Source organism: Tarenaya hassleriana, unplaced genomic scaffold (genome assembly GCF_000463585.1).
Source record: "Tarenaya hassleriana unplaced genomic scaffold, ASM46358v1 Cleome299, whole genome shotgun sequence".
Taxonomy (NCBI): domain Eukaryota; kingdom Viridiplantae; phylum Streptophyta; class Magnoliopsida; order Brassicales; family Cleomaceae; genus Tarenaya; species Tarenaya hassleriana.
The window spans coordinates 69,507-94,020 of record NW_010966168.1 but is presented as its reverse complement, the minus strand read 5'-3'; the positions used below and the strand labels follow the sequence as shown (position 1 = coordinate 94,020).

At 39.0% G+C, this 24,514-nt stretch overlaps 1 protein-coding gene and 1 pseudogene across 1 annotated transcript; both read right to left on the bottom strand.

The window, feature by feature from the left end:
• Nucleotides 1–12,765: 12,765 nt before the first annotated feature.
• On the bottom strand, nt 12,766–14,002 carry LOC104818560 (probable WRKY transcription factor 75). Its single transcript, XM_010548177.2, has 2 exons — nt 13,453–14,002; nt 12,766–13,054 (listed from the first exon to the last, which is right to left on the bottom strand). The coding sequence occupies exons 1-2, from the start codon at nt 13,701–13,703 to the stop codon at nt 12,877–12,879; spliced, it is 429 nt and encodes a 142-aa protein (XP_010546479.1). The 5' UTR covers nt 13,704–14,002; the 3' UTR covers nt 12,766–12,876.
• A 5,017-nt stretch (nt 14,003–19,019) lies between these two features.
• On the bottom strand, nt 19,020–23,814 carry LOC109116873 (annotated as a pseudogene).
• Nucleotides 23,815–24,514: the final 700 nt, after the last annotated feature.

Sequence of the window (24,514 nt, the reverse complement as noted above, 5' to 3'; positions counted from 1 at the left end):
CAGATCGCCAAGATGGCCAAAGCAAGAGGGATGTCAGGAGACAGCATCAGACGCTCTACCGAACGGGTAGATTTGGGCGAGTCCGCTGCTTTAAAGGCAGTCATGTCAGATCTATCAGCAATCAAGCTGTTCAGGGCACGTCTAGGGACCAGGATTGGTCAGCCCCGGACCAGCCTGTTCTTCCCCTCTCTCGGTCCGGTTCTTGGTCAGGCGGTGCAAGATTTGTCGGAGTACGTCTAGTCCGGCGGACCGGGACTGGGATCTTCTTCTCTCTCACGATTTCTCCGATTCTGTTTCGATTTTTCTTTCTCGAATCGATTCGGGGTTGCCTCCAAATGCTACTAAAACACAGTTTGACATCCCTAAACATGTTCTAAACCTCAAACACGCAATGAAATCTCGATTTGGACCATCACATATTGAGAACAAGATCTCACAAATCCAACCAACTCAAGTCACTCACCTTGTTTCTTGAGATTGTCCGAGCTTGTGTGCGTCCTCTGCTTCTCCTCACGCCGTGAACACCTTCAGGGCACGTCTAGGGACGTTCTCCCTTGCTTCCCCGAGCTCCCCTTGTCCTGGTTCGTCGCCTTTCTCTCCCTCTCTCCCTCTTTCTCTACTTCCTCTGTTTTGCCCGAAAAATGGCTAAGGCAGAGGAATGAGAGCTGTTTATGGCGTGCGAGAGGGGTCAAATGGGCTCGAGCCCAGGCCCATAGGCGAGCCTGCAACACCCTCGAGGCGTGGGAGGCGACTGGGCGGCAAGTGGGCCCCGGAATCCGACGAATTCCGCGTTCCAAGATGGCAACAGCGCAAGTTGCGTTCTGTCGATTCCCGGTCTGCCGGACCAACCTCCTGGTCCGCCGGACCGGGGTCAGTTTATTTTTTTTTTTGAACTTCTCCCAGTCTGCGTTGTCCAGTCCGAGTCCGGCTGAGCAGGTTGGTCCGCCCCGGACCAAATCTTGGTCCGGCGGACCAACCCTGTTTTTTTTCCTTTTGTTTCATTCTTTCTCGATCCTTTCCGTCCGTGACGATCCTCGTGCCTCTCCCCGGCATTGTACCATCACTTTTTGGTGATTTCGTGATATCTCTATTTAATTATTCATTTTTAAATAATTAAATATTCGAATCGGGTCTCGGGGTATTACAGAGAACACAGTTGCAGACCATCTTTCGCGCCTTGCAATACCCGACCCTCTCCCGATCGATGATTCTCTGCGAGAGGAACAAATTATGGCAATCACTACCCGACACGAAGACCCATGGTACGCAGACTACGTGAACTATCTGGTCTCCCGAATACTCCCGTCCGAGCTTAATTATAACGGAATGAAGAAGTTCCTCCATGATGTAAATTATTTTTTGGACGACCCGTTCTTGTTCAAGCGTGGTACTGATGGGATGTTCCGACGATGCATTCCCGAGGAAGAAGTGCAACAGGTAATTTTCCATTGCCACTCTTCTGATTATGCAGGTCATTTCGCCGCTTCGAAGACCACAGCGAAGATTCTACAAGCGGGATTCTATTGGCCTACGATGTTCAAGAATGTCCATAGGTATGTCGCCTCATGTGATTCTTGCCACCGCACAGGTAACATTTCTAGACGCTACGAGATGCCTCAGAATTTTATTCTAGAAGTGGAGTCTTTTGATGTTTGGGGCATATACTTTATGGGTCCTTTTCCATCGTCTTTAGGGAACGTGTACATCTTAGTTGCAGTTGATTACGTGACTAAGTGGGTAGAGGTTTGGGCTAACGCGAGAAATGATGCTAAGACTGTGGTTAGACTATTTAGAAAGATTATTTTTCCATGTTTTGGTGTTTCTCATGTTGTGATTAGCGATGGTGGCACACATTTTGTCAACCGGATCATCGAGACACTACTGAAGAAATACGGAGTTCATCATCGGATTGCTACTCCATATCATCCTCAGACTAGTGGACAGGTGGAGATCTCTAACCGGGAAATCAAGTCCATTCTGGAGAAGACCGTCGCTAAATCACGCAAGGATTGGTCACAGAAGCTAGACGATGCGGTATGGGCTTACCGAACGGCCTTCAAAACGCCGATTGGTATGACACCGTTCCAATTAGTCTACGGAAAAGCATGTCATCTACCGGTTGAGCTCGAGTACAAAGCTTATTGGGCAATCAAGGCGCTCAACTATGACATGAAGACCGCTGCAGAGAAACGCGTGCTCCAGTTACACCATATTGAGGAGATCAGACTTGACGCATACGAGAACGCGAAGATCTAAAAGGAGAGAACGAAGAAATGGCACGATCGACACATTATTCAGCGATTATTCCACTCAGGTGATCTTATCCTTCTCTTTAACTCTCGGTTGCGATTATTTCCAGGAAAGCTGAAATCCAAGTGGTCCGGCCCATTCAAGATCCATCCAGTTTTCGACCACGGAGCGGTGGAACTATACGACAGCAAGGGTAGCACGTTCAAGGTAAATGCGCAACGTCTGAAGCTGTATAACCCGGCTGATCCTATAACTGAGAGAGGCGGTCTAGCTATCGACCATAAAGAAGCGTTTCTCGGGAGGCAACCCGAGGTCTTTGTATAGTTTTAGGAGTTTTGGACTTTTGGACCCTTTTAGTTGCATTAGACATGAGGTTTTTGGATTTGGGGAGCCTACGTGGTGTTTTCCCCGGTGTGTAGACGTATAGATCACGAGTTGCAGGTCATTCGGCGAAAATTGGGAACGAAGTTGAAGTTTCACAGACACCGGATCCGGACCGACTCCACCAGGAATCGTACCGGATCCACTTCAGACACGGGCCAGGTACGTTCATCTGGATCCGGACCGGATCCACCTGGAATCAGACCGGATCCAAATTCGCGATTCTACTTAAGAGGGCCGAACTCAGCTCTCCCTCACTTAGGTTTTCTCTCTCGATTCGGCCCTCCCATTCAAGATCCATCGAGTTCTCTATCCCTCTTATTGGTCCTTTCCACATGTTGTTTTCGGTTCTACTTTTCCGGGCGAGAGTCTACACCGTGGACGGTGCATGATTCAAGTCTGGGGGGTGGATAGATCCTTCATACATTCAGGTCTATCTACTTAGGATTGCATTTAGTTTAGTTACATTTTATCATGTCATATAGACTTAGGAAATTTTTTCATCTTTTGCATATCAATTTGCATTAGTTACATTTACACGTTTTCTTTCTTTTCATATAGATGATTTTTGTTAGGTTTGCATGATTGCATTTCATCATATAGATTTAGGATCATATAGGTTCACGTACATACCTCGAAAACCCGTTATGAACATCATTTGGAAGATTTGTGGGATGATAGAGTAGAAATATCTTGATGATCTAGTGACTTTGTAGAACGTGGTTGAACCATGTCAAATTGATAGTTCTCCAAACTTTCTATATAAAGTTTGTGGGATAGGGTTGTTATTTGGAACCTACGAAGTTGAAACGATTATATCCAGATTATATGTTTCTTTTAGAATCTTTTCCGAGTCTTGCAGGTCAATGAAATCTAGTTCAACAAATGCCTTGGGAAAATAAAGCAACTCGACACTCCGCTGTCAAAATCTCGTCAACGAAAATCGTTCGAGGACATGAGTACATCGATTGATGGTTCTGGTCTATGTTGTGGATCGGACATCGCATAAAAAGAAAAAAAATACAGAAGAAAAGTGTATACTTGTTTATTTGTTTCGTCTGAATCATTTCAAACACAAAATTTCTAGTTTTGCTGGCTTAATGATGGTTTGTTTTCTCCCTTTTCCTTTCAGATGGTGGCTACAAACATTCCGACAGACAATATGCTGACCTCATGAGGGTCACAGAATTGTGGAGACACTGACAGATTTCAAGAATTCTACATCTCAGATGTCACAGTGGAAAATCTGAAAGGAGTAGCTTTGAACTCACTGTTCAATGGTTTTTCCCGAGATTTATTGTAAGCCACAGATGGGCATACACAAGCATGAATACTGATGTGCAGGGTGACAGCAAAGTGATTGTGGAGAAACAATTGTTGTTGTTGGAGACAAGGTTGTACAGTTAAGCGATGCTTTCAAGAATTTGTGGTAAGAGACTGATAACTCTTATTCTTCTCTATATTTTGATGAGAGTTTGTCTAGGTTTTATAGGATAATCACATGCATTCATAGGCATTCTAGGCGTGTTAGGATACAAAACCCGGTTGTGCTCTAGTTTTGCAGAGTTATAGGTTTCGGAGATGATTGGACTCGAAAAGGAGCTAATTGGAGCGTTAAAGGAGAAGTCTGGATGAGGTACTCATGTCGCGATATCAATAACTTTCTCTATAGAAGTCCAAATCATACGAAACTTATACCATTGGAAAGAGCACTTCAAGAACTTCGCGGACACCGAAATCGCGTAAATCCAACACTGGAGCAGAAAGTTATGAGCGAATTCGTGAAGACCAGAAAACTGCCAGTGCAGGGCCGGATCCAACTGAATCCGGTCCAAATCAAGACAGCCCAGGAATCTGGATCCGGTCTGGATCCACCTGAAAACGGCCCGGATCCAGTCAAAAACCCTGTTTCGTGATTTTCAGCATCCGAATGGGAATAGGACTCTTGGGAGCTGCCCTAGGGTTATAAAAAAACCTTAGCCACGTCCTAGAACATCAGAGAGCCTTAGAGAACACCTAGATACAGACTTTTGGAGAGCTTTTGGTGAGAGAAGAATAAAAGTTCACGGGATTTCGAGAAGAAGAAGGAAGATTCGATTATGGAGACTACACATCTGCATGAGACTTTCTTTCCTCTCTTTTATCTCTTTCTTTATGAGCTTTTTGTTGTTTTCTATGAACCGTGAGTAGATCCACGACTATGGGTTAGGAATTCGTTTGTGTTTTGGGTATGTTTGAATCGTAACTTGGATTTTGGTTTTGATTTGTTTCGGTTCTGTTGATTTGCGCTTTTATTGGATTGATGTTTGTTAACCCCTTGGTCAATTATCTTAGATTCTAAACTACATAGAGATATGAGTTGGTTTCGGATCAAAATCAATAGGATAGATCGTATTATTCACATAGAGATATGGTTTAATCGATCTAGGGTTGATGATAGCGTTCTTCATGCATCTAGGGTTAACTTAAATAGATCGAGAGATTGACGAGTTACTCTGTAGGTAGTGAGTTAGTAGATTGAGAGGTGAATTCTCTATCTTTGTTGCTTGATGATTCCCGAATACGAGTCATAATCGTTATTCTCGCATTCTTAGTAAATACCCATACACGCGAATACGGTCCCGACACTCGTACTCATTGTTGCTTAATAGTTTATTCTTTTTTTATTGCTTTCTCATCTTAGTTATCATTGATTCCACATATTTCCACCATCACTTCCACTTCTACTTGCTTTGATTTAGTTTTGATTAGGGTTTAGATTTAGCTACCGGTCCTTGCGTTCGACCCCGTGTTACGACGATCCGTATCCTTGCGGTGAGTTGTAAATCGGGTTATAAATTCTAGACTCGGTACACACGTATCAGTTACATGACAGAAGAAGAGGTTGTTGTTAGAAGAAGTTGCTAGAATCGAGCTATCAGATATACGACTTCCCTTTCTTCTCATCTCTGATCTGTAATTTCCTTTCTTTCAGATTGCTATTTCTTTTCCCTATCTTTGTTTCATCTTGTTAAAGGAGACCCACGTAGTCCTAAGCACATTCATCTGGTATGAAAGATTTATTCTCTATTCTCTTATGTCTCTTGTTTGTTCAATGAATAAGACAGATTTGATTCTAAAAGCTCAATCCTCTGTATTCTTGAGTTCTTTCATGGTATCAAAGTCGTAGGACGAAAATACCATTTTTTCCCCTTTCTCTCACAGATTCCACAGCCATGGAAAGCTCACCGCCCAAACTAATCCCGATCATCTTTGACGAGAAAAATTACTTGATTTGGTCGAGAGCAGCTCACACAACACTCATCGAACATGGTCTCTAGAGCCGTGTTCTCAAAGATCAGGTCACACCAACAACACCATCATCGGTCGCAGATTCAGAAACTCGAACTGCAGAGACTGCAGCAATCGATGTGCCGACAACAACAACGCCGACTGCTGAAACTCCAGATATAACTAAGACTAAATGGTACCAGGAAGATCAACAAGCACTGGCAATTCTTCAAAGTTCTCTGGCGCCACATATTCTGAACAATTATATATACTGTGATACAACCAAGGTACTATGGGAGAAGCTCAAACTTGTGTATGAAAATTTATGCACTATGAGCCGAGTTTATGAAATCAAGAAGACATTGTTTGCTATTCAACAAGGAGGCCGAAATTTTGAAAAGTGTCTTGGTGAACTAAGAATTCCTTGAGCCGAATATGATCAGTTGGACTGAATACATCAGATCTCAAGTTCATTACCGATCGAAAGGAGCAAGAAAAGGTATTCTTCACTCTCTCCTGCTTAGATGGCACTTACAGTGATCTAGGGGCGGAAAACCCGTTGTTGTCTCGGCTGTGCTACCATCTATCATGTATTCAAGCAAGAAAAGGTTCGATCCATGGATGAAGTATGCAGGCTCATTCAAAGAAAAAAGGTGAGTCGGAATCTGTTTCAAGGCTCCATCGTTTTGGCTCATTTGGCTGCAAAATCACCTCTCAGAACCTACCGAACACTCAAATGTTACTAGGAAATCCTTTCTCAACTATTACAACAAAGATCGAAGGGTTGGTCCGTGAGAACGTTGCAAGAAAACGGGGCATGACAAGTCCAAATGCTGGTTTCTTCATCCACACCTTAAACCAAACCAGTTTTGAAGCAGAGATAATCGAAATAAGCCTGTTGCAATGCTGACATAGGACAATATGGAAGCTCTCATCCATGCTCTGCAGTCCATGAATAAGGACAACGGTAAAAACTTTCTTAACTCTATCATTATAGACTCAGGGACTACAAATCACATGATATCTAAATTAAAATTGTTTAATAATCTGCAACACACAGTCAGTTCTGTCGAAGTAGGTAATGGTGATACCATACCTATGGTCAAGGTTTTATTCATATGCTTGAACATGATATCCATGCATTATATATTCCTGATCTAAAAACCAACTTGTTATCAATTCCCAAACTCACTAAAGATCTAAATTGTTCAGTCACCTTTGATGCTAGCGAAGTTCATTTTCAGGATACTAAAACTCAAAGGACATCCGACAAGGGTGTTCGTCAAGATAATCTTTATTTGCTACAACCTTCATCTTCTACCGATCATGCTTTCAATGTACTTTGGCATGCTAGATTAGGTCATCTATATACCAAGGCGTTAAATAAACTTTTTTTTCCTTCTGTTTTATTTGATAATAAACTATGTGAAACTTGTATGTTGGGCAAGCATTGTCATTATGTCTTTCCTCGATCAAAAACAGTTTACGATCATTGTTTTGATCTTGTGCATTCCGATGTTTGGATGGCTCCATCTCTTTCACGTGATAAGTATAAATACTTTGTCTCATTTATAGATGAACGATCCAAATATACTAGGATTACATTACTCAGATCGAAAAGTGATGTCTTTCAAGCATTCAAAAATTTCTTTGCTTATGTTACTAACCAATATCGCACAAGTATTAAGTGTTTCCAAACAGATAATGGCGGCGAATATACAAGCAAGGCTTTCCAAGAGTTTCTTCAGCAACGTGACATTATACATCAGACTTCTTGTCCATACAAACCTCAACAAAACGGTGTGGCAGAGCGTAAAAACTGACACCTTTTGGAAGTAGCCCACACCTTGTTATTCTATCGCCATGTTCCTCTCCGATTTTGGAGTGATGCCGTCACCATTGCAGCCTTTCTGATCAACAGACTTCCCACGAAAAATTCTCCATGATCAGAATTCGTTTGAGGTATTAAACAATAAACAAGCATCGATTGATTATTTACGTGTCTTTGGTTGTGTGTGTTATGTGACGATTCCAGAACATTCTCGCAATAAACTTCAGCCAAAGAGCACGAAGTGTATGTTTATTGGCTATTCAAAGAAGCAAAAGGGCTATAAGTGCTTCGATCCTATTCGAAATAGAGTCCTTCTTTCTCATGACGTGATATTTAACGAGGAGCGCAGCTACTTCGAACATCGTTCAACTGCTTATTTGGATGGTTTACATCCCTCGGTGATGGATTATCAAGGCACTTTGTCACGCCTTATTGATGTTATTCAAAAATTCCCCGTGTCCTCGAGACAGTGTCGAACACAATCAGAGGTTGAGCCCATGTCCTCCTCTTCTAATCCTGGTAACGCAACAGATATTCCCTCTGTTTTTGTTACTGATGTTCTTTCTAGTGAACAGGAGCCTGAATCTCGGAGTCCAGCTGATGTGCTCTCCCTCGAGCATGTGCCTAGTCTGTCTTCTGAAATGCAGGCTGTCGGAAATGCCCATGCCTTCGACAACCCTGATTCTCTTGACCCCCCTCTATCGGAACGATCAACAGAACTCCGAGGTAGTATGCTCAATGACGATGGAATTCGTCGCAGTGCTCACATCCAAGAAAGGAGGAATAAAGATATGTGTACTAGTGTTCGCGATTATACACAACATTAAGCATTCTTCAAAATGGTACCTCAACTCCTTACCCTATTCACAAATATTGCTCTGCTTCAACAGTGGAACCTCATGAATCATTGTTTCTTAGTCTTTTGGATGCACACAGTGAACCAAAATCCTATTCAGAGGTAAAAGATCATCCCATTTGGCAACATGCAATGTCCGAGGAACTACAAGCTTTAGAAAAGAACAATACATGGACGATCGTCGATAAATTCTCGGACAAAAATATCATCGGGAGCAAATGCGTATACAAAGTCAGGTATAGAAGACAAAGTCAGGTATAGAAGCAATGGTGAAGTTGAACGTTACAAAGTGAGACTAGTCGCACAAGGATATACACAAACATATGGAGAGGATTATACCGAGACGTTTGCTCCGGTAGCCAAATTGCCTATGTTCGTGTTATTTTGTCCCTCACTACTAATCTTGGTTGGAATCTGTGGCAGATGCACTACTAGAAAACACGGAAAAGGTGACGCAAAATTTGCGTCACTAAAATGGTGACGCAAATAGTGACACAATATTTTCGTCACTAATGCGTCACTAAATAGTGACACAATAGTGACACAAAAAATGACGCAAATAGTTGCGCCACTATTTTGATAATATCACTATATCTGTATTTTATTATTTATATGTATAAACATATAAATATTTATATGTATAAACATATAAATATTTATATATAAATATATATTTTATATATACGTATATATATGTATTTATACGTACAAATATACAAGCATTTATGTATAATATAAATTTTATATATACGTATATTATATATGTGTATTTGTACGTATAAATATACAGATATATATAATGTATATTTTATGTATATGTATCTATTATATATGTGTATTTGTATATACAAATATATGAGTATTTTATATATAAATGTGTATTTTACATATACATATATATTATATATTTATACATATCATGATATATACGAATTTATATATAATGGTGTATTTATATATATATATGTATGTATTTATATATACAAACATATGTTATATATATAAATATATATTTTATGTATATATACGTACAAACATATACGTGTATATATTTGTAAGTATAAAATATTTGTATATGTATATGTATTAATGTTTTAATGTATCAGAAGTTTAACTTGGAATAGTTGGTTGCTTGTCAATTGAAACTCTAAAGTTAAGCGTGCTTGAGTTGGAGTAGTGGAAGGATGAGTGACCTCCTGGAAGTGGATTTTGGGGATTCAATTTCAGAATTTCCGATTCGGTTTAAAATCGCGGTTGGAGGTTAGAGATCTGGATTAGGGTATAGGATTAGATTCGGGATCAAAAAAATATATTTTTGGATCCAAAATACGTTTTAGTGACGCAATAATTGTGTCACCTTTTAGCGTCACTAAATAGTGACGCAATTGCTCACCTTTTAGCGTCACCAAAAGGTGACACATTTGCGTCACTATTTAGTGATGCAAAAGTTGAGTCACTATTGCGTCACCTTTTGGTGACGCTCGGTGACGAAATCTGAATTGGTGACGCTTGTCATTGCGTCACTATTGTATCACCTTTTGAAAAGGGTGATGCAAAAATATAAAAGGGTGATACAAAAGTTGCTTCACCCTTTTGTTGTTTTCTTGTAGTGGTGGACGTAAAGAACGCCTTTTTTCAAGGCGATCTGGATGAAAAAATTTATATGCTTCTACTTACGGATTATCGGGACACACTTGGACTGACTAAAGTTTTTTATCTTCACAAATCAATATACAGATTGAAACAATCACCGCTTGCATGGTATTCAAAACTTCACAATGCTCTAATCGACAACTCTTTCTCCCGAAGCGAGTCTGATCACTCATTGTTCATCAAACGTACTTCCCCCGGTATAATCGTTCTACTTGTCTGTGTCGATGATATTGTGTTAACAGGAAGTGATACTAATGGCATTTCTATAACAAAACAATTTTTACATAACACCTTTGATATCAAGGATCTTGGTAAACTCAAGTTCGTTCTTGGGACAGAAGTCATCCGTTCTCCGCGCGGATGAGACAAGAAAGCTCGGAGCCAGGCCCATAAAGACACCATTGGACGAGGACTACAAGGAACAACGCGAGGGGAAAATATACGAGGATGTTGAGCGATACCGTCGCGTTGTAGGTAAGTTAATCTACCTTACTCTCACACATCCTGATTTGTGCTTTGTTGTGAAACAGGTAAGCCAATGGATGCATGCATCAACGGTTCATCATTGGAAAATGATCGAGCAGATCCTCAAATACATCAAAGGAACCCCGGAAAAAGGAGTTTGGATGCAACGAAACAACCACATCGGTTTGGTACATATTGTGATGCAGAATGGGCCGGTGATAGGACATATCGGAAATCAACAATGGGGTACTGCACTTTTCTTGGAGGCAACTTGGTAACATGGAAAAGTAAGAAACAACAAGTCGTAGCACGGTCAAGTGCGGAAACTGAGTATCGGGCCATGGCTAATACAACATGCGAGATTATGTGGCTCAAGGCATTACTTCAAGACTTAGACGTGCCAACAGATCAACCAAACACTCTTCACTGCGATAGTCATGCTGCCATGCACATAGCACAAAATCCAGTGTTTCACGAGAGAACCAAGCATATTGAAGTCGACTGTCATTTCGTATATGAGAAGATTTCGCAAGGGATCATCGCAACGTCGCATACAAAAAGCAATGATCAATTGGCGGACATCTTCACCAAAGCATCAAGTGTCAAGGTGTTCACTAATTCACTCTTCAAGATTGGTATCGTTGATCTCCTCGAACCAATCTTGAGGGAAAATGTTGAACCAAAAGAGACAACACACACGTTGAGGATTTGGCCCAAGATGCTATACTTGAGAATTGGCCGGTCAACTTACAACCCAATGGAGCAAAGCCCACTATGGTTACATGACAGAAGAAGAGGTTGTCGTTAGAAGAAACTGCTAGAATCGAACTGTCAGATATACGACTTCCCTTTCTTCTCATCATTGATCTGTAATTTTCTTTCTTTCATATTGCTATTTTATTTTTCTGTCTTCATTTCATCTTGTTAAAGGAGACTCATGTAGCCCTAAACACATTCATCTGGTATGAAAAATTTCTTTTATATTCTTTTATATCTCTTGTTTGTTCAATCTGATTGATTCTAAAAATTCAATCCTCTATTTTCTTGAGTTCTGTCAAACGCGACACTCTATTAGATAATATAACCTTTAACGTGAAAGTTTGATTATATTTCTATTTTGTCATGTCAACTGTGGATAATATTTTTCGTCGAACAATTAAGTTAATATTAGAATTAGTTGACATAATTAATATCTATTACATATTTTATTTTTAATATAGAACTCAAAGACAATTTGATATATTCTATAAGTTTTAAATTATATATATATATATATATATTGAAATTTTGGAAAAAATTACATATTTATATAGTAAGATTAGATATTTTGTCACATCCAAAAATATTTAATTACATTGTATCTTTTATTATAAATTAAATTTTTTACGACAACAACAATAGAAATAATAAAATTTATAGTTTAACGATTTTATGAAATTGTGTGGTGTTTTAAGAAATGTAAATCGATTTCAACTTTTTGTTGTCATAATCTGTGTATGTACGGGATATGAAAGGATCATATTATTCGTCTATATATCCGTATTATATTTAACTAAATATTCCGGAAAAAATCAGATATTTATATAGTAGGATTATATATTTTGTCACATCCAAAAATATTTAGTTATATTCTATCTTTTATCATAAATTAACTTTTTGATAATAACAATAGAAATAGTAAAATTTATAGTTAAGGATATTATGAAATTGAGTGGTGTTTTGTGTATTTACGGACATGCAATTGCGTAAAAAAGATTTCTAATATATATATTTTTTTTGATAATATGAAAATTTACTAGTTTTTTTTATACCTAATTAGATCTTTCAAAAGTTGGTAGAAATAAGTTTAGGTAAATATCACTCTGTAATTGGAGATTTATCTCGTCCTTTATCAACCGAGTCACTTAATTTTGAATAAAGATTTCTAATATTAACATCTATAATAACCCATCTATAACTCACATATATAATTAATTAACATGTAAAACGGATGATGACGATGATGATCTGATCGTATTTACTATGTCCGCGATGATGATTAAACGAAGAGAATAAAAAATAAAAACGCAAATAATCTGAATTTATTGGAGCACGGACAGAAAACAAATAAAACAAAATGATCTGACATGGTTCTAAGTTTATTCGCACGTGTTTAATTCAAGGCTGCAAATTAATAAGAAGCGTAGATTTGCATCTGACTCAAAATATGCTCGAAATTGTCGGTGGATTTCTCGAGTGGATGCGAATGGACACCTTCGTAGGTTGTCACCACCACTCCTTCATCCGTCGTTAGCCTCTGTACCTGCTTCTTCACGTTGCATCCTTTGTACGTGCATCTATAGTAACTCCTACACACATATACATACGTGTGTGTGTATATATGTATTTAAATATTAAATAAATATGAATTTAAGAAGAAGAAATGCAATAATAAACAACTTTATCTTCTTCTCTTATTTACTTTCTACAATACAATTTTCAAGATCGAGTCGATATATTTTTCTTTATTTTCCTATAATCTCATTTTTGTTGAGTTTTTTTTTTATATTTATATATCCAAATTGTTTAAACATGAAAATTCAAAATCAAACGTGGTATCATGACATAATGAAATCAAAATTAAAATTTTCATTATCAAGCGAAATGATACGATAAAAAGAGACAAAACCAAAATACCTAGATCAAATGAATCAATGTGTGTATATACACATATATATATATAACACCAATAATAGATGAAACTGACCTAGGGAATTTGTTGTTCTTGACGGCTTTTTGGCCGTACTTTCTCCATCTATAACCATCATCAAGTATATCCACTTGGCTTCTTGTCTGGAAAGCATATCTCTGTCCCCTCGCCTTCTTCTTCTTCTCCTCCTTCGTCGTCTTCTCCACAACTCTTCTGGATTCTTCCATCATCGATCTCGAATTCTCAGATTTCAACGATAAAAACGGAGCAAACGAAGAATTATTCTCATCATAATAATATCCGTCCATGATGACGAACGAGATCGAGAAGAGGCGGATGGTGTTTTTTCTTCTTCTTCTTGTTTTTGATCGATGGGAGTAAATTACAAGAAGAAATTATGGTAAGTGTGGATGTATATATATACGGATAACATAAGATATTATTTCATGTAAATAATATCATCGCATGATCTTGTTATATATATATATATAGATGCACCCAAAATCTCCATGACTGTGGAGTCAAAATGAAGAGGCGGCCCGCTGCTGCAAAAGGTTAAAAGAAGGCTATGAAGCGCCCGCCTGACGTAAGAACACTATAATACATCTATATGTACGTCTATATATATGCCTATATATCTTCGTGTGTATATATATAGATACATGTATAGGATTAAAGATAAGCAATGGGTAATTTATTGCAAAGGATGATACGAACGAGTGGTGGTTGGTAATGGTGGGACGTAGTGATTAATTTACTCGTTCTGATTTTACCGTGTCAAAGTAAATAATGTACGTAAAATTTTACTATTTTGAAAAAAAATTCTAATTATTTGAAAATATTGTTCAAATCCTTCTAGAACGGATAACACATTTTTTTTTATGGAGTTAAAATTCGCCTATTTGCTTTTCTTTGGCAGGCTAAACCAAATTTAATTTTTATTTTTTCAAAATCTTATCATCACATCTCTAATCCAAAATCGACAAGAAAAGCAGTGATTATTACATGCCGAGTCTATGTTTCGAATTTTGATTCCGTTATTTCCGAATTTTTTTATTTTTTAAACTTCATTTTATTTATACATTTGATAGAAAATTAATAAAAAGTCAAGAAAAATACATACCACTAATTAAAATTGTGAAATGTCAAAGCAGCTCGCGGGCAGTTGCCTATTGCTAGTCCATGATTGTTTGACCATTCAAGGTTGGTGCGTAGAGGAAAAAATAAATAAAGTTACGTATAGAATTTAGATATTTGAATAATGGAATAATGTTCCAATCTCAGACAACGCACGTGTCCTTTCTCTTTGACAATTGTTTCTTCGTTTCTTCCCCCACGCAGCCACTGCCTCATCATTTCCCCTCGACAACATATTTTAAAAAATGAAAAAAAGAAATTCACGATTTGATACGAAAGTTTTCTTTTTCTTTTTTTAAAGCTTGAATTTCTCATTATTCAACATATAATATTATAATATTTATAGTAGAAAACAAAATCATAAAATATCTTATTTAATAAATATAAATATCTAAAATATAGAAATAAAACCAAATCTAAATATTACTTAATCTTCTCAAATCTTCTTTATATCTCTTTATACGCCCCTTCAAACTCAAGGAGATGAGAAACAACTGCTTGAGGTTGAATTTTCCAGAAAATAACGGGATTTGACAATCAAACCTAGGAACCGGTAGATTGTTGGCGGATCTGAAAAAGTCCGGTGAAGCAGAAGCGTAGTGCACATGCACGGTATTATGGTGTAGTGCGACAGCAATGTCGGCAGCGCAAAAGGCGCGATGGTTTAGCGGTTATGCCGGAAAAAGAAAATAAATTGTGCAAATGCACGCGGCTAAAGCCGGAAAAAAAAGAAAAAAAAAGAAGATGGCGCAAATGTGCGGATCGACGATCGGAGTATTCTAATCGAAGAGGCTAAAAGCCGGATTCAAAGGCTGATGTGGCACGGATGTGCGGCGCATATGCGCGAGTTGGGTTGCACGACAATGAGGTCGGCATAAAAAAAAAAGAGTAGCACATCGGCTAGGGTTAACAGTGATAAACACCGTCGTCAGGAAAAAAAAATAGAAAAAAAACAATGAATGGAAGACGATACTCAAGGTGATGATACTATTGGAGTTATTATATCATCGTCATCTTCATCGTCGTTTTCGGATTCAACGAACATCGTTGAAAAAAAATATATTTAGAACAGAAACCGAAGCTCTGATACCATAATAGAGAAAGAGATGGAGAATCATTGGATTTCTCATTATTCAACATATAACATTACAATATTTATAGCAGAAAACAAAATCATAAAATATCTTATTTAATAAATATAAATATCTAAAATATAGAAATAAAACCAAATCTAAATATTACGTAATCTTCTCAAATCTTCTTTATAACTCTTTATATAATATATATATATATACATATACATATCAAATTAAAATAAACGTAAATGATATATTTGATCCATCAAATAATTACGCTTCACCTAAGATTGGGTGGCTCAGGAACATGTTTAAATGGCTCTATTTCGAGAGGGAAATTCATTTATTATTATGATAGATTACTTTTGATGAAATGATCCAATAACATGGAGAGAGAGAGAGGTTGCAAGAAGAGGCTTCACTGGATTTACTTCTTGGGCCCTTTCGGCCCAATTTTGCAAAGCCCATTTATGAAACAACGATTTCTCGAAATGGTTGATCATGAGTATTTATTTTTTCACTAGGCCAGGATCCGCGATTATTGATTTTATGTATTAAATAATTTACTGTTATTAAATCTATTTTTAAAATTATTTATAAATTGTATATTTTATACCGAGTAAATAAATAGGTGTATAACTTAAATTTGTAACATTCATCCTAATGCATTATATTAAAATGCTGAAGTAATATTGTTAACAAGAATATTAGGAGGTTGTAATAATAGAAGTAAGAATGAGTATGTGTATACTTAGGTTCATTTTTTAATGAGTTGGTACGAGATCTTTGTCGTGTTCAAACTCGTACGCATAATAAAAAAAGTGTAATTCTTATATATTATAATTTTAATATGTTTGAAAAATATTATAATTTATACAGTTTTTTTTGGTGTAATATAATTTAGGGAAAATGATATTTTGTACACGAATTTAGCAAAATATGACCATTTCATAAACCGAAAAAATTAAAGTTTCGATTCCCGAAAGAAGAAAATCTGATGGTGGTGGAAAGAAAATAGATGGCGTTGAAAACTAGAATCTAATCGGTACCAAGACTGAATCTCATATCCCGACAACGGTGCTAAAAACTTGATCGTGTCAATCTAGGTGAGTGGGTGGCCAAGTAATAAATACCTAGACTAAGCCGATTCCGCAAGGGTGCATATTCGATGTAGTACTAGGGTCGAACTCAGAGATCGAGAGGTGATGGTATCGATTGTGATTCTAGCGTAGGTCGATGACAAGGTAATTGGTTGGTTGGAAGAAAACTATAATTAAAAACACTGTAGGTTCGGGGATTCACCGATGCTACGGAATATCTCAATAGATGTGGTTGGTTTGCAGTCTAAGGTCGATTCAGGAAACTCTAACCTCTATCCTAGAATGCGTCCGGTCACGGATCTTCGTTCTCTAACTAACGCTTTTCTACCAGCTTCCGCATCTTTAGGTCTGTGTTAGAAGCATTAACGTCTGCTATCATAGTTCCTAGGTCGAATTAAGAATTCCTTATCAAGTCCAACCTATGCGTTCAGAATTAATAATTGAATCTTATGAACGAATTCCGGTATTAATTTATCAAAATTCCTTTGCAATAACTAATCCAAGTTCAATTCTATAGGGTGATCAATCCTAAGAAAGCATTACGTTCAATTCATGAAACTGGATCTAACTTAGACATCCATTCCACCATTTAAACACATTGATAATTCCGCAACATGGCTAGATTCACTAGTCTACAGCAAGTAAACTACTCACATATCATGGAGAAAAGCAAAATAGACATGGATTCATACAACATTTCAATAGAAAAAGGAATAGAGGACTTATAGTATGAAGAATCAATCCTTGAACAATGAAATGTAGCAATCTCCACTCCAATACGTCCCCCAAAATGTCTAGAACCAAAAAGTATAAAAAAGTATCGAAAAGTGTCGAACCCCTCCTCGGTTTCCGTACGATCTTTTTATAGACATTTCGAAATATCGACGTTAGAAACCTCGATATCGATGTTTTTAACGTCGATATTCTCCCAAAGTGTCAAGATCTCGAGGTTTCGGAAGGTCGATATCGACGTTATGAAAGGTCGATATCTGGGCTACTTAGATCTCGAGGTATGTAACATCGATATCGATATTCAGGAACGTCTAGATCGGGAAATCTGAAAGTCTGATCTCGAGGTGGTTGAAAACATTGATATCGATGTTGAGGAATGTCGATATCGATGTTATAAAACATCGATATCGATGTTCTCAACATCGAGATTCTTGTTGTTCCGCTCTGAAGTCTGTTTCTCGTCCGCGACATGTCCGTCACCTTCCTTAGCTCGTCTGTGATCGTCCACTTGGTCAAATTAAGCTCCAAAAACACCGTTTTAGCTCCATTTTCGTCCGATTACGCGAATATTCCTGAAATTATATCAAAGAGCAAAGAAAACGGTATTTGTGCACAAAATGTGGCCTAAATGCTAGATTTGTATAGAAAAGAGGGTGATACGAACCCGGATCGACGAATCTCAGAATTAGGTAAGAAGGATAGTAGATGGATGTTCAAAAACCCACTAACGACACGTGAACCGAACCTAGGACTTGTTCCAGTCACAAGAACGCCCTAAACCCAATCCAGACCCGGTTAGAGAACCTTTGAAGCGAGCGAAGACGCCACAAACACCTGGTGGTAAAAGTGTTTGATAAGTCAAAAGAACACTACCTCAAACCTTACGAAGTTTAGAGTTAGTACTCAAGAACATAAGAAGAAACCTCTCAATTCAATAATCTGAATTTTACATGATAGATACTCCCTTTTTATAATGAAAGGAAACATTGAAAAACTAAGAAAAATAAAAGAGTTTGCTGAAAATAAAGAAGACTAAAAACAAGGCAATTATAGTTCCAATGTAGTCAAAAAATGACCACATTTATTGCACAAAGACCAGAATTCGTAGCTCCTCTTCTTCCATGTTTTCCAAGCACTCTTTTGGGCTCATTTTGCTTCATTTGGGCTGATTTGGGCCTCAAGTATGTTAACCAAGGGATGGGCTTGAGTTTGGGCTGATTCCACTTGATTTTGAAGCCCAAACTCTTCTTGAAGTAGCATTGTAAATGTTTCCTTCAACCTCTTTGCCTTGGCGCGAGTTATGGGACCGTCACTCTTCAATTTCTGTTCCAAGAGCTCCTTTCGATCCGCTTGAGAATCTCCTGCTCCCGTTCTCTTGTCGTCTCTCCCGTGCTTCCCGATGTCTTCATCACTTATTATGTTTCGACGCACTCTAAACGTGTTTCAATGCACTCTATACATGTTTGGCTGCACTCTAAGTATGTTTCGATGCACTCTAAACGTGTTTGGACGCACTTTAAACGTGTTTGGATGCACTCTAAATATGTTTGGATGCACTCTAAACATGTTTCGATGCACTCTAAAAATGTTTGGATGCGTCAAAACGAGCTTGAGTTTGGGCTTGAGTTTGGGCTGATCTCACTTGATTTTGAAGCCCAAACTCTTCTTGAAGTAGCATTGTAAATGTTTCCTTCAACCTCTTTGCCTTGGCGCGAGTTATGGGACCGTCACTCTTCAATTTCTGTTCCAAGAGCTCCTTTCGATCCGCTTGAGAATCTCCAGCTCCCGTTCTCTTGTCGTCTCTCCCGTGCTTCCCGATGTCCTCATCATTCCCTTCCTCTTGAAAGGGATTTGCCCTCAAATCCGAATTATCATCTGCATCAAAACGAGCTAAGTCAGCAACATTAAACGTAGAGCTAATGTTGTACTCACCTGGAAGTTCAATCTTATAGGCATTGTTGTTGATTCGTTCGAGAACTTTGAATGGTCCATCTCCCCTCGGCATAAGCTTGCTCTTCCTCTGATTTGGAAACCTTTCCTTGCGCATATGAATCCACACCATGTCTCCTGGCTCGAACGTAACTTCCTTGTGCCCTTTGTTTGCTTGCTTAGCGTATTGCTCCGTGCGTCGCTCAATATTCTTCCGGGCCGCTTCATGAATCTGTTTTACAAACTCAGCCTTGTTCTTTCCGTCAAGGTTAGTCATTTTCGCTCATCGGCAATGGCGAAAGATCCAATGGTGTTAGTGGATTAAAACCGTAAACGATTTCAAAAGGCGAGTAACGCGTAGCACTATGCACAGATCGATTATATGCAAACTCAACATGCGGTAGACAGTCTTCCCACGTTTTAAGGTTCTTTTTAATTAAAGCACGCAACAATGTAGAAAGAGTCCTATTCACCACTTCCGTTTGTCCATCGGTTTGTGGATGACAAGTCGTCAAAAAGAGTAGCTTAGTCCCTAATCTTCCCCATAGAGTCTTCCAAAAGTAACTTAGGAACTTAGTATCTCTATCCGAAACAATCGTCCTGGGCATGCCATGCAACCGAACAACTTCTCGAAAGAACAAATCAGCAATATGGGATGCATCATCGGTTTTATGACAAGGTATGAAATGTGCCATTTTCGAAAACCTATCAACCACAACAAACACAGAATCCTTCCCTGTCCTGGTTCTAGGCAACCCAACAATGAAATCCATTGAAATATCAATCCATGGTGCACTGGGAATCGGTAAAGGCGTATACATACCATTGGGTTGTACCTTGGATTTCGCCTTCTTGCACTTCATGCATCTTCCACACACCCGTTCAACATCTATCTCTCTTCATATTTGGCCAATAGAAGTGTTCCTGCAAAGTTGACAAGGTCTTGGCCACTCCAAAATGTCCCATGAGACCGCCTCCATGAGCCTCTTGAACAAGCAAATCTCGCATAGAACAGTTAGGCACACAAAGTTTGTTCTCACGGAATAAATATCCTTCGAACCGATAATATTTTCCACTTGCAACCTTTTCACATGCCTTGAACACATCTTGGAATTCCTTATCAGATTCGTACAACTCCTTAATATGTTCAAACCCTAGCATTCTCGCATCCAAAGAAGTTAACAACGTGTATCGTCTAGACAATGCATCAGCCACAATGTTTTCCTTACCTTGCTTATGTCGAATAACATAAGGAAACATTTCAATGAATTCTACCCACTTGGCATGTCTTCGACTCAACTTGTGTTGTCCCTTTAGGTACTTGAGCGATTCATGATCGGTGTGAATCACGAACTCCTTCGACCACAAGTAGTGTTGCCACGTTTGCAGAGCCCTCACCACTGCATACATCTCTTTGTCATACGTCGAATAATTCAATTGAGCTCCGTTCAACTTTTCGCTGAAGTATGCGACTGGCCTCCGTTCTTGCATCAGCACCGCACCAATTCCTACACCAGAAGCATACATTTGATCTCAAATGTTTTCTCGAAATTAGGTAAAGTCAAGAGTGGAGAGTCGATCAACTTCCCTTTTAATGTTTGGAATGCCTTCTCTTGCGCTTCTCCCCAACGAAACTTGTTATCCTTTTTAATCACTTCCGTCAATGGGGCAGCTATGGTGCTGAAGTTTTTGACAAAACGCCGATAAAATCCTGCCAAGCCATGAAAACTTCGAACCTCACTGGCGGACTTAGGAGTCGGCCAACTCTTGATGGCTTCTATCTTTTCCTCATCTACATGTATGCCCTGTGAACTGACAACAAATCCTAGGAAAACAACCTTATCAGTGCAAAAGGTGCATTTCTTAAGGTTAGCGTATAATTTCTCGCCTCGCAGTATGTCAAGAACACAACGTAGATGTTCAACATGTTCTCCTAAACTCTTGCTGTAAACTAAGATATCGTCAAAGTAAACAACAACGAATTTTCCAATGAGATTTCTGAGAACATGATTCATAAGCCGCATGAAAGTGCTAGGTGCGTTAGTTAAACCAAAAGGCATTACCAACCACTCGTAGAGTCCTAGCTTCGTTTTGAACGCTGTCTTCCATTCATCACCCTCTTGCATACGAATTTGATGGTATCCACTCTTCAAATCTATCTTTGAAAACACAGTAGAACCATACAATTCATCTAGCATATCATCAAGACGAGGTATAGGGTGTCGATACTTCACCGTTATGTTATTGATTGCTCGACAATCAACACACATGCGCCACGTTCCATCTTTCTTTGGAACTAGAATTACCGGTACGGCACATGGCGACATGCTCTCCCGAACATAACCTTTCTCCAGGAGCTCAGTCACTTGTCGTTGAAGCTCCTTTGTTTCATCTGGGTTAGTACGGTATGCTGGTTTGTTTGGAAGGCTAGCACCGGGTACGAAGTCAATCTGGTGCTCAATTCCTCGCAAGGGTGGTAGACCATTCGGGATCTCTTCCGGAAAGACATCCTCGTAATCCTGTAACAACTTACAAACACCACTAGGCAAAGAAGAGATTAGTTCGTTAGCAAATAAGGCCTCCTTATACATGAGTAAAATCATCGGCCGGTTCGAAAGCATAGCTTTCTTAATCTCTCTAGCTCTCGTGAAAAGAAGAGTGTTTGTCCTCTCGGGATTTCTCTCACAGGCCTTTTTCTGGGGTTTTCTCAAGACCTCACCAAGTTTTAAGTGATCTACCTCATGGTCACTCGTATTCAGCGCTTTTTCTCTCTTGAGTAGTGTAACTTGATCTTCGTATACCTCTTTCGGTGTGAGAGGCAATAATCGAATCCTCTTGCCCTTGTTTTCAAATGAATATCGGTTAGTGTAACCGTCATGTTTGGCTCGTCTATCAAACTGCCATGGACGCCCAAGTAGCAAATGCCCTGCTTGCATGGGTACTACGTCGCATAACACTTCATCATCATAGTCACCAATAGAGAAAGGTACCTTCACTTGCCGATGTACCTTTGTTTCTCCACTATCGTTCAACCATTGCAGCTTGTATGGCTTAGGATGCCGAGTGGTAAGCAATCCCAATTTTGTAACCATAGACTCACTTGCTACATTGGTACAGCTTCCTCCATCAATTATCACACTACAAAGCTTCTCCTGAATAAACCCGCGAGTGTAAAAGATATTCTCTCGTTGCTCGATAGCCTCCACTTTGGTTTGCAAATTCAAGGCACGCCTTGCAACCAACAGATCACCCCTAGGAGCGGGCTGCTCCTCATAGTCATCTGAGTCCGAAGAAAACTCATGACTATTCTCTTGTCCATCTCCACTTTCGGATTCAGTTTCATACTCTCCATTTCGCATAACCATCACGCGTTTGTTTGCGCAATCTCTAGCATAATGACCCCTGCCCAGACATCGAAAGCATGTGATATCACGGTTACGTGTTTGAGAGGTATTGCCAGTACCTTGTGCCTTGGGTTTTAGCGATTCCGATTTGGGCTCGGATTTGGAAGTAGTATTCGGCTTCTCTTGCTTCCAATGATTTGACTGAGAGTATGATGTCGGACCGGATCGTTGCGGTATTTTACCCTTCTCCTTGAGTTGCCGCTCGACTTTGATGGAAAGATGCAAGAGATCTTCCAACCCCTCGTAGTGATGTGTTTCAACACGGTTTTGAATTTCTTGGTTCAATCCCCCAAGAAACCGTTCTGTGGCAGCTTCTTGACCCTCGTCAATATGAGCACGAATCTTTAGTATCTCCATCTCCTTATAGTATTCTTCGACGCTACGACTCCCTTGTGTCAATTGTCGCAGTTTCCGACAAACTTCTCGATGGTAGTATGAAGGCACAAAACGTCGCCTCATCACTTGCTTCATAGCTTCCCATGTGTTGATTGGAAGTTCCTCCATGCGCCTCCTAGTCTCAACCATCTGATCCCACCATATTAGTGCATAATTTTCGAATTTAGCCGATGCAAGCTTTACCTTCTTTCTTTCGGAGTATTGATGGCATTCAAACACCATCTCCACCTTTCGTTCCCATTCAAGATAAGCTTCAGCATCATTCCTTCCATTGAAAGAAGGAATATCCATGCGGATGTTACCAAGGTCATCATCCAAACGATCCCTTGCTTGTCTTGCATGTCGTCGTTGTCTTGGCGCGGGAATGGGATCCTCATCAGAATTGATTTCTACTTCTTCCACGTATTGCTCATCTCTTTGTCTATGACGTTGAGCTTGTGGTGGGGCGGCTCTACCAATCTCTAGCTGTGCAAACCTATCCTCAAATCGTTCGGCAAGTCGTTCGATTTGTTGTGCCAAGGTCTGCTGTATAGCTTCGAGTTGCAATCGATTCAAGCCGGCATGATCACCCGATTCACGAACAGTACTAGTGTTTGTTTCGTCACTCATTGTTGTACCTTGCAAAACAATCAAACGTTAGATAAAACAGAAAGAGACAAAGGAAAAGAGGATGAGAGAACCTCACAACCACTAGAATAGTGTTTCGCTCAATTTTGTGTCACTCAAGCTCTCCTGTTTCTTCTTGTATGTCTGGTTTGCACTAACAACAAACTCAATAGGTCAAAGAAAAAGTATTCAATTAACAAATCGCACACTATTTCCACAACCCAACCCCGTTAGATAAACCGTGCAAGTGTAAACGAAGACAATATTCAATGTAAGAAAACACGTTTTTTTTTCTCTTCTTTTTTTGCAAGACAAAATCAACTTTTTTTTTCTTCTCTTTTTTTTTTTAAGCTCTTTTTTTTTTTCTTCGATTCTTTTTTTTTTCTTTTTTCACTTGTATCTCTCTTCTTCTTTTTTTGCTGATTTTTTTTTCGTTTTTCTTTTAAACCTTCAAAAACAAAGAGAAATGATTAGAAACAAAGATGATGAAAATGTAAAATGAAATGGAAAAGATAAATAGATATAGATAAAACCTAATATAGAGAAACGAGGCTCTGATACCAAATGATACGAACCCGGATCGACGAATCTCAGAATTATGTAAGAAGGATAGTAGATGGATGTTCAAAAACCCACTAACGACACGTGAACCGAACTTAGGACTTGTTCCAGTCACAAGAACGCCCTAAACCCAATCCAGACTCGGTTAGAGAACCTTGGAACGAGCGAAGACGCCACA